The 12,338-nt window shown below is 40.9% G+C and overlaps 1 protein-coding gene across 2 annotated transcripts in view; it reads right to left on the bottom strand.

Annotated features, from left to right (window-relative positions):
• The window catches only part of PCDH15 (protocadherin related 15), a 2,659,104-nt gene that overhangs the window by 1,746,413 nt on the left and 900,353 nt on the right, over positions 1-12,338 (bottom strand). For both annotated transcript variants that reach the window (XM_073548247.1, XM_073548246.1), the window contains exon 8: positions 12,021-12,131. In XM_073548247.1, the coding sequence (XP_073404348.1) occupies positions 12,021-12,131 (111 nt within the window). The remainder of the gene's footprint in view (positions 1-12,020; positions 12,132-12,338) is intronic.

The raw sequence follows: 12,338 nt of genomic DNA on the forward strand, positions 1-12,338 counted from the left end.
CATACAGCACACACCACTCACATATCAGACACATACAGCACACAATGCTCACATATCAGACACATACAGCACACACCATTCACGTATCAGACACATACAGCACACAACGCTCACATATCAGACACATACAGCACACAATGCTCACATATCAGACACATACAACACACAACGCTCACATATCAGATACATACAGTACACAATGCTCACATATCAGACACATACTGCACACACCATTCACATATCATACACATACAACACACAACGCTCACATATCAGACACATACAGCACAGACCATTCACATATTAGACACATACAACACACAACGCTCACATATCAGACACATACAGCACACAACGCTCACATATCAGACACATACAGCACACAATGCTCACATATCAGACACATACAGCACAGACCATTCACATATTAGACACATACAACACACAACGCTTACATATCAGACACATTCAGCACACAACGCTCACATATCAGACACATACAGCACACACCATTCACGTATCAGACACATACAGCACACAACGCTCACATATCAGACACATACAGCACACAATGCTCACATATCAGACACATACAGCACACAACGCAAACATATCAGACACATACAGCACACAATGCTCACATATCAGACACATACAGCACACAACACTCACATATCAGACACATACAGCACACAATGCTCACATATCAGACACATACAACACACAACGCTCACATATCAGACACATACAGCACACAATGCTCACATATCAGACACATACTACACATACCATTCACATATCAGACACATACAGCACACAACGCTCACATATCAGACACATACAACACACAATGCTCACATATCAGACACATACAGCACACAATGCTCACATATCAGACACATACAACACACAACGCTCACATATCAGACACATACAGCACACAATGCTCACATATCAGACACATACTACACGCACCATTCACATATCAGACACATACAGCATACAACGCTCACATATCAGACACATACAGCACAGACCATTCACATATTAGACACATACAACACACAACGCTCACATATCAGACACATACAGCACACAACGCTCACATATCAGACACATACAGCACACAATGCTCACATATCAGACACATACAGCACAGACCATTCACATATTAGACACATACAACACACAACGCTTACATATCAGACACATTCAGCACACAACGCTCACATATCAGACACATACAGCACACACCATTCACGTATCAGACACATACAGCACACAACGCTCACATATCAGACACATACAGCACACAATGCTCACATATCAGACACATACAACACACAACGCTCACATATCAGACACATACAGTACACAATGCTCACATATCAGACACATACTGCACACACCATTCACATATCAGACACATACAACACACAACGCTCACATATCAGACACATACTGCACACACCATTAACATATCAGACACATACAACACACAACGCTCACATTTCAGACACATACAGCACACAATGCTCACATATCAGACACATACAACACACAACGCTCACATATCAGACACATACAGCACACAATGCTCACATATCAGACACATACAGCACACACCATTCACATATCAGACACATACAGCACACAACGCTCACATATCAGACACATACAGCACACAATGCTCACATATCAGACACATACAGCACACAACACTCACATATCAGACACATACAACACTTAACCCTCTCATTTCAGACACTTACAGCACACACCACTCACATATCAGACACATACAGCACACAATGCTCACATATCAGACACATGCAGCACACACACCGCTCACATATCAGACACATACAGCACACACCACTCACATATCAGACACATACAGCACACAATGCTCACATATCAGACACATGCAGCACACACACCGCTCACATATCAGACACATACAGCACACAACGCTCACATATCAGATCCATACAGCACACAATGCTCACATATCAGACACATACAACACACAATGCTCATATATCAGACACATACAGCACACAACACTCACATATCAGACACATACAGCACACAATGCTCACATATCAGACACATACTGCACACAATGCTCACATATCAGACATACAGCACACACCATTTACATATCAGACACATACAGCACACAATGCTCACATATCAGACACATACAGCACACACACCGTTCACATATCAGACACATACAGCACACACCACTCACATATCAGACACATACAGCACACAATGATCACATATCAGACACATACAGCACACACCATTCACATATCAGACACATACAGCACACAACGCTCACATATCAGACACATACAGCACACAATGCTCACATATCAGACACATACAGCACACACCATTCACATATCAGACACATACAGCACACAAAGCTCACATATCAGACACATACAGCACACAATGCTCACATATCAGACACATACAGCACACAATGCTCACATATCAGACACATACAGCACACACCATTCACATATCAGACACATACAGCACACAACGCTCACATATCAGACACATACAGCACACAATGCTCACATATCAGACACATACAGCACACAACACTCACATATCAGACACATACAGCACACAATGCTCACATATCAGACACATACAACACACAACGCTCACATATCAGACACATACAGCACACAATGCTCACATATCAGACACATACAGCACACACCACTCACATATCAGACACATACAGCACACAACGCAAACATATCAGACACATACAGCACACAATGCTCACATATCAGACACATACAGCACACAACACTCACATATCAGACACATACAGCACACAATGCTCACATATCAGACACATACAGCACACAATGCTCACATATCAGACACATACTACACATACCATTCACATATCAGACACATACAGCACACAACGCTCACATATCAGACACATAGAACACACAATGCTCACATATCAGACACATACAGCACACAATGCTCACATATCAGACACATACAACACACAACGCTCACATATCAGACACATACAGCACACAATGCTCACATATCAGACACATACTACACGCACCATTCACATATCAGACACATACAGCATACAACGCTCACATATCAGACACATACAGCACAGACCATTCACATATTTGACACATACAACACACAACGCTCACATATCAGACACATACAGCACACAACGCTCACATATCAGACACATACAGCACACAATGCTCACATATCAGACACATACAGCACAGACCATTCACATATTAGACACATACAACACACAACGCTTACATATCAGACACATTCTGCACACAACGCTCACATATCAGACACATACTGCACACACCATTAACATATCAGACACATACAGCACACAACGCTCACATATCAGACACATACAGCACACAATGCTCACATATCAGACACATACAACACACAACGCTCACATATCAGACACATACAGCACACAATGCTCACATATCAGACACATACTGCACACACCATTCACATATCAGACACATACAACACACAACGCTCACATATCAGACACATACAGCACACACCATTCACGTATCAGACACATACAGCACACAACGCTCACATATCAGACACATACTAAACACAATGCTCACATATCAGACACATACTGTACACACCATTCACATATCAGACACATACAACACATAACGCTCACATATCAGACACATACAGCACACACCATTCACGTATCAGACACATACAGCACACAACGCTCACATATCAGACACATACAGCACACAATGCTCACATATCAGACACATACAGCACACAATGCTCACATATCAGACACATACTGCACACACCATTCACATATCAGACACATACAACACACAATGCTCACATATCAGACACATACAACACATAATGCTCACATATCAGACACATTCAGCACACAATGCTCACATATCAGACACATACAGCACACACCATTCACATATCAGACACATACAGCACACAACGCTCACATATCAGACACATACAGCACACAACGCTCACATATCAGACACATACAGCACAGACCATTCACATATTAGACACATACAACACACAACGCTCACATATCAGACACATACTGCACACACCATTCACATATCAGACACATACAACACACAATGCTCACTTATCAGACACATACAACACACAATGCTCACATATCAGACACATTCAGCACACAATGCTCACATATCAGACACATACAGCACACACCATTCACATATCAGACACATACAACACACAACGCTCACATATCAGACACATACAGCACACAACGCTCACATATCAGACACATACAGCACAGACCATTCACATATTAGACACATACAACACACAACGCTCACATATCAGACACATACAGCACAGACCATTCACATATCAGACACATACAGCACACAACGCTCACATATCAGACACATACAGCAAACAACGCTCACATATCAGACACATACTGCACTTACCCCTCTCATTTCAGACACTTACAGCACACACCACTCACATATCAGACACATACAGCACACACCACTCACATATCAGACACATACAACACTCAACACTCACATATCAGACACTTACATCACACACCATTCACATATCAGACACATACAACACTCAACACTCACATATCAGACACATACAGCACATACCACTCACATATCAGACACATACAACACATAACACTCACATATCAGACACTTACAGCACAGACCATTCACATGTCAGACACATACAACACACAACACTCACATATCAGACACATACAGCACATACCACTCACATATCAGACACATACAACACACAACACTCACATATCAGACACTTACAGCACATACCACTCACATATCAGACACATACAACACACAACACTCACATATCAGACACTTACAGCACAGACCACTCACATGTCAGACACCTTCAGTTCACACCGCTCATATTGCAGATACATACAGCTCATATTTCAGACCCATAAAACACACGCCACTTACATTTCAGGCACATGCAGTAAACAGCACTCTCATTTCAGATGCATGTATCACTGTAGGTTGTGTTCACATTTCCATTTGGAAGGTCCATTTGTTTGTTCTGTTTTTGGAACTTCATTAGACACGCAGCTGTCATGGGAACCCATTCCCCTACCCACTTCAAATGGCTCATATCTAGAGCTGTAAATTCTGTGGTGTAAATGCTGCTGTCAGAGATTGACAGTGACAACTAACATGTTTACAACAGCATCAGCTCCACTTCTGCTAAGAATGAGGCAAGCTAAGCTCCTGAGCCCATTTTATACACTCTCCAAAGAAGCGCCATACATGTATGGCTCTCATTAAGGGTTTAGAGATTTCATACTGACTTTTAAGGCTGCCAGTTATAATAGGGGGCGCTAGAGTTCCTCTTTGTCTCTGAAGAGATACTTAAAATATTCATATTTGCATATATAAATTCTCAGTACAGCACTTCATGGTCTAAAAGCTTAACAATGCCAACTTGGTACTCTCCATAAAGAGAAAATCCAGGTCTCTCACCTAGCCATATGAATTTTTCTGCTTTACAGTAGTGAGTGGCAAAAACTATGAAATATATTTGGCATTCATTAAGTAAACATATCTATTACCTCAAATGCTATAAAAAGTAGTTTATTGTTGCAAATTAAATTTCTATTTTGGTTTCCTATTCTAAATTGTGTGCTAGACCCCGTTTAACCTCTTCGCGACCGCCCACAGTAGATAAACGTTGGCGCTTGCTGGGCTTTGTGCAGCGCCGACATTTATCTACTGTCGGCGGTTTTGTGCCCCCCGGGACCCGCTCATACCTTATAACGCGGGGATCCCAGTGCACAATGCATGCTGGGACCCCCGACGTCATCGAGACCTGATTGGTTCAGGTCCTGATGACGTCGCGTCACAGCAGCCAATGAGAGAGCTCGCTGAGAAAGCTGCTTGTTTCCCGGCGATCTCCCTCATTATAACGCGACTTCTCCTCTGAGCTCATGCTGACAGATGAGCAGAGGTGAAGCAGCGTTACAGTGTGACTAGATCGCTGCCTGGCACAGCTGATCGCTGCCTGGCACAGCTGTGTCAGGCAGCGATCTTGTCACACAGTAACGCTGCTTCTCCTCTGATCATCTGTCAGTGTGAGATCAGAGGAGAAGTGGCGTTACTATGTGCCGGGCAGCGATCTTGTCACATAGTAACGCTGCTTCTCCTCTGATCATCTGCCAGTGTGAGATCAGAGGAGAAGTGGCGTTACTATGAGTCAAAAATGCAAAAAATAAAAAACACAAAAATAAAAAAAAAGTAAAGAAAAAAAAAGCAGGTAGGCAGGCTAGGGCTATGTCTAGGGTTAGGGCTAGGGTTAGGGTTAGGGTTAGGGCTAGGGTTAGGGTTAGGGTTAGGGTTAGGGCTAGGGTTAGGGCTAGGGTTAGGGCTAGGGTTAGGGTTAGGGTTAGGGCTAGGGTTAGGGCTAGGGTTAGGGCTAGGGTTAGGGGTGTGTTGGGGTTAGGGTTGGAATTCGAATTGGGGGTTTCCACTGTTTAGGTACATCAGGGGCTCTGTAAATGCAATATGACGCCCGCAGACCATTCCATCAAAGTCTGCATTCCAGAACGTCACTACTTCCCTTCCGAGCCCCACCGTGTGCCCAAACAGTGGTCCCCCCCCACATGTGGGGTACCAGCGTACTCAGGACAAATTGGACAACAACTCTTAGGGTCCAATTTCTCCTGTTACCCTTGTGAAAATAAAAATTGGGAGCTAAAAGATCATTTTTGTGGAAAAAAAATGATTTTTTTATTTTCACGGCTCTACATTATAAACTTTAGTGAAACACTTGGGGGTTCAAAGTGCTCATCACACATCTAGATAAGTTCCTTGGGGGGGGTCTAGTTTCCAAAAAGGGGTCACTTGTGGAGGATTTCCACTGTTTAGGCACATCAGGGGCTCTGCAAACGCGACATGACACCCGCAGACCATTCCATCAAAGTCTGCATTCCAAAACGTCACTACTTCCCTTCCGATCCCCACCGTGTGCCCAAACAGTAGTTTTCTTCCACATATGGGGTACCAGTGTACTCAGGACAAATTGGAAAACAACTTTTGAGGTCCAATTTCTCCTGTTACCCTTGTGAAAATAAAAAATTGGGGGCTAGAAGATCATGTTTGTGGAACAAAAATGATTTTTTATTTTCATGGCTCTACTTTATAAACTTCTGTGAAGCACTTGGGGGTTCAAAGTGCTCACGACACATCTAGATAAGTTCTTTAAGGGGTCTAGTTTCCAAAATGGGGTCACTTGTGGGGGTTTCCACTGTTTAGGCACATTAGGGTCTCTCCAAATGCGACATGGCGTCCTATCTCAATTCCAGCCAATTCTGCATTGAAAAAGTCAAACGGCACTCCTTCCTTTCTGAGCTCTGCCGTGTGCTCAAACAGTGGTTTAGCCCCACATACGGGGTATCGGCGTATTTGGGAGAAATTGCACAAAAAATGTTGTTGTTCTTTTTCTGTTTTTACACTTGTGAAAATAAAAAAAATGGTTCTGAAGTAAAATGTTTGTGAAAAAAGTTAAATGTTTATTTTTTCCTTCCACATTCCATTCATTCATGTGAAGCACCTGAAGGGTTAATAAACTTCTTGAATGTGGTTTTGAGTACATTGAGAGGTGCAGTTTTCAGAATGGTGTCACTTTTGGGTATTTTCTGTCATATTGACCCCCCAAACTCACTTCAAATGTGAGGTGGTCCCTAAAAAAAATGGTTTTGTAAATTTTGTTGTAAAAATGAGAAATCGCTGGTCAACTTTTAACCCTTATAACTTCCAAAAAAAAAAAAATTATGTTTCCAAAATTGTGCAGATGTAAAGTAGACATGTGGGAAATGTTATTTATTAACTATTTTGTGTGATATCACTCTCTGATTTAAGGGCATAAAAATTAAAAGTTTGAAAATTGCAAAATTTTCAAAATTTTTGCCAAATTTCGATTTTTTTAACATATAAGCGCAGTTCATATCTAAGAAATGTTACCACTATCCTGAAGTACAATATGTCATGAGAAAACATTGTCAGAATCAGCAGGATCCGTTGAAGCGTTCTAGAGTTATGGCCTCATAAAGTGACACTGGTCAGAATTGAAAAAATTGGCCTGGTCACGAAGGCAAAAACAGGCTCAGGCGCGAAAGGGTTAATGGTTAAAATTGAATTTTAGGATTGTTATTTCCAATAGATGGCAGTGGACTTCTTGCCCTCTGCATCTGTGAATAAGCAATTTGCATATTTTAATTCCCAGGGGAACATTGCATTGCCCATACATCTCCTTACACCAACTTGATGCTATCAGTAAAGAGAAACTTTATTTCTTATATTCTCTGTTAGAAGCAAACCAGCTCTTCTGTCTTGCACTGATGAAGGGCAAACACCCCAAATAACTTTAAATATCCAATGGACACACTGATTTAAGCATAAACAAATATTTCTATATGAATAATTGGTTTCATTATATAATTAAGCATTAGTAATCTTGAATTACTATTAATATGCTAGAAGGACTATGTACATGATGCATGGAGTATGTATTAGAATCTCCTATAGAGATAATATAAGAATTATTTATGTATTGAAGCTGCGATGTGCACATTGAGGGTTCTTATTGTTAATATTTACTGTGATAGTATTTAGTGAGTTGCTCCGAGAACTTTATTTTGAAGGAAGGCATAAATTATAGATGTTTTATAATTTTATAAGTGATTTCTCTGGGTGAAGTGATTTCTGGTTGTGAGATATTATTTAATATTATGTTCATTATGCCAAATTAATTGAATTATTCTATTTGACCCTTCTCCATACCTGGAGGTCGTTGTATAGTCTCAAGTTGCCATAAAAAATATTCGCACCTTGTTATCCCTTCTTTGAGGGAGAGAGGGAGCCCTCTCACAACATTCTAAATACAGTGAATAATACTGATTGCAGCATTTAGAGGGTTAAGAACCCAGGGACAGTGATGATTCTGGTCCTGGTTGTTGCTGCAAGAGCTTGGCTGTCAGTTAAGCTGAGCTCTTTAAGGTCATCAAGCAGGCACGCCTCGCATGTCCACATGTTCTTCTTGATGTAATTGTACACTATAGTGAGGCAACACCTTCCACATCGTGACGTATATGTATGTCAAGTTAATCTATTTCAGTTCTTCAATACAAAAAGTGAAACTCATATATTAGATAGAGTCATTACAAACAGAGTGATCTATTTCAAGTGTTTATTTCTGTTAATGTTGATGATTATGGCTTATAGCCAATGAAAACCCAAAAGTCATTATCTCAGTAAATTAGAATACTTTATAACACCAGCTTGAAAAATGATTTTAAAATCCGAAATATTGGCCTTCTGAAATGTATGTTCAGTAAATGCACTCAATACTTTGTAGAGGCTCATTTTGCATCAATTATTGCATCAGTGTGGCATGGCGAGGAGGCGATCAGCCTGTGGCACTGCCGAGGTGTTAAGGAAGGTTGTTTTGATAGCAGCCTTCAGCTCGTTTGCATTGTTGGGTCCGGTGTCTCTCATCCTCTTCTTGACAAAGCCCCATAGATTATCTATGGGGTTAAGGTCAGGTGAGTTTGCTGGCCAATCAAAAACACTGATACTGTTGTTTTTAAACAAGGTATTGGTACTTTAATTAATTAATTAATTAATATGCTTGGGTACAGCACTCTGTGAACAGCCAGCTTCTTTAGAAATGAACTTTTGTGGCTTACCCTCCTTGTGGAGTGTGTCAATGACTCCCTTCTGGACATCTGTAAATTCAGCAGTCTCTCCCATATTTGTGGAGCCTAATGAAGCAGACTAAGGGACCTTTTTAAATGCTTAGGAAGCCTTTGCAGATATTTTTGTTAATTATTCTAATTTATTCAGATAATGACTTTTGGGTTTTCATTGGCTGTAAGCCATAATCACCAACATTAACAAAAATAAACATTTGAAAGAGATCACTCTGTTTGTAATGACTCTATATACACTCACTGGCCACTTTATTAGGTACACCATGCTAGTAACGGGTTGGACCCCCTTTTGCCTTCAGAACTGCCTCAATTCTTCGTGGCAGAGATTCAACAAGGTGCTGGAAGCATTCCTCAAAGATTTTGGACCATATTGACATGATGGCATCACACAGTTGGCGCAGATTTGTCGGCTGCACATCCCTGATGCGAATCTCCCGTTCCACCACATCCCAAAGATGCTCTATTGGATTGAGATCTGGTGACTGAGGAGGCCATTTGAGTAGAGTGAACTCATTGTCATGTTCAAGAAACCAATCTGAGATGATTCGAGCTTTATGACATGGCGCATTATCCTGCTGAAAGTAGCCATCAGATGTTGGGTACATTGTGGTCATAAAGGGATGGACATGGTCAGCAACAATACTCAGGTAGGCTGTGGCGTTGCAACGATGCTCAATTGGTACCAAGGGGCCCAAAGAGTGCCAAGAAAAAATTCCCCACACCATGACACCACCACCACCAGCCTGAACCGTTGATACAAGGCTGGATGGATCCATGCTTTCATGTTGTTTACGCCAAATTCTGACCCTACCATCCGAATGTCGCAGCAGAAATCGAGACTCATCAGACCAGGCAACGTTTTTCCAATCTTCTACTGTCCAATTTCGATGAGCTTGTGCAAATTGTAGCCTCAGTTTCCTGTTCTTAGCTGAGAGGAGTGGTACCCAGTGTGGTCTTCTGCTGCTGTAGCCCATCTGCCTCAAAGTTCGACGCACTGTGCGTTCAGAGATGCTCTTCTGCCTACCTTGGTTGTAACGGGTGGCAATTTGAGTCACTCTTGCCTTTCTATCAGCTCGAACCAGTATGCCCATTCTCCTCTGACCTCTGGCATCAACAAGGCATTTCCGGCCACAGAACTGCCGCTCACTGGATTTTTTTTCTTTTTCGGACCATTCTCTGTAAACCCTAGAGATGGTTGTGCGTGAAAATCCCAGTAGATCAGCAGTTTCTGAAATACTCAGACCAGCCCTTCTGGCACCAACAATCATGCCACGTTCAAAGGCACTCAAATCACCTTTCTTCCCCATACTGATGCTCGGTTTGAACTGCAGGAGATTGTCTTGACCATGTCTACATGCCTAAATGCACTGAGTTGCCGCCATGTGATTGGCTGATTAGAAATTAAGTCTTAACACACAGTTGGACAGGTGTACCTAATAAAGTGGCCAGTGAGTGTATATGCATTTCACTTTTTGTATTGAAGAGCTGACATAAATTAACTTGTTGATGATATTCTAATTTAGTGAGAAGCTCTTGTATACATATATGTTGTGAAAAGAATAGCAGATTTCCTTGACATTGCCCCGCTATATAAAGTGCAATAATAGTCAAGTAAATTGCCTAATCTTTAGAATTTACATTCAAAATTAAAAACAATTACAGATTTACAGTAAATTTTCTTCCTCTTCAAAGCATTTAATAAAAGATAGTTAATAAACTATATATACCCCAAAATGATTACAATAAAAATGAAAATTCATTCATAAAAGAAAACAAGCCATCATACTACGGTTATTTAATGGAATTTTAGTCCCAAGAGGGAAGCTCAGATGCAATAATCCAATAAATATACTCCATACCAGCTTGCGCTGACATATCAAAAAACATACAGTACCACAAGTGACAACCAATATACAGTCTACAATTGACAGTCATTATTATACAGACAGCATTCAGCATCTGTAGGAATTGTCATTCCACCGGAACATGCATTTAGATTGTTAGAAAGTAATTGCATGTCAAAGAGTGTTAAAGGTCACGGTTAGTATAGAAGGAGGTGAATAACAAGCTTGGAATGGGATAGTAAGAGCAGAAGCAATAAAAAAACATTGCACTGTCTAGAAGGTAAATCTAGCAAGCACAGTCAAATTATATTATAAAATGTACTTACATTAGCTATAACTATGACAAAGTATCTCTTCTTTTCTTCATAATTCAACCTTTTGCGTAATACCACTGCTCCTGACAGGGTTAGTGGAATGTCAAAGGTCTGGTTGGATGCCTGGAAGATTTTGAAACATATATTTTATCAATGGTTTAATTAGGGGACACATTACAATCCAAAACAAAAAATAATGGGCATCTGTAGGCTATTACAGAAATAAAATCACCATCACTTGGAAAGAAAAATTCTGGTTCCACTGAATGTGGATCCTAGTACAGGACACAAATCAGCTAAGAAAACACACACAACTCTGCCATATTTTAA

The sequence above is a fragment of the Dendrobates tinctorius genome, unplaced genomic scaffold (genome assembly GCF_039654945.1).
Source record: "Dendrobates tinctorius isolate UK_male_01 unplaced genomic scaffold, ASM3965494v1 ptg000156l, whole genome shotgun sequence".
Lineage (NCBI taxonomy): Eukaryota > Metazoa > Chordata > Amphibia > Anura > Dendrobatidae > Dendrobates > Dendrobates tinctorius.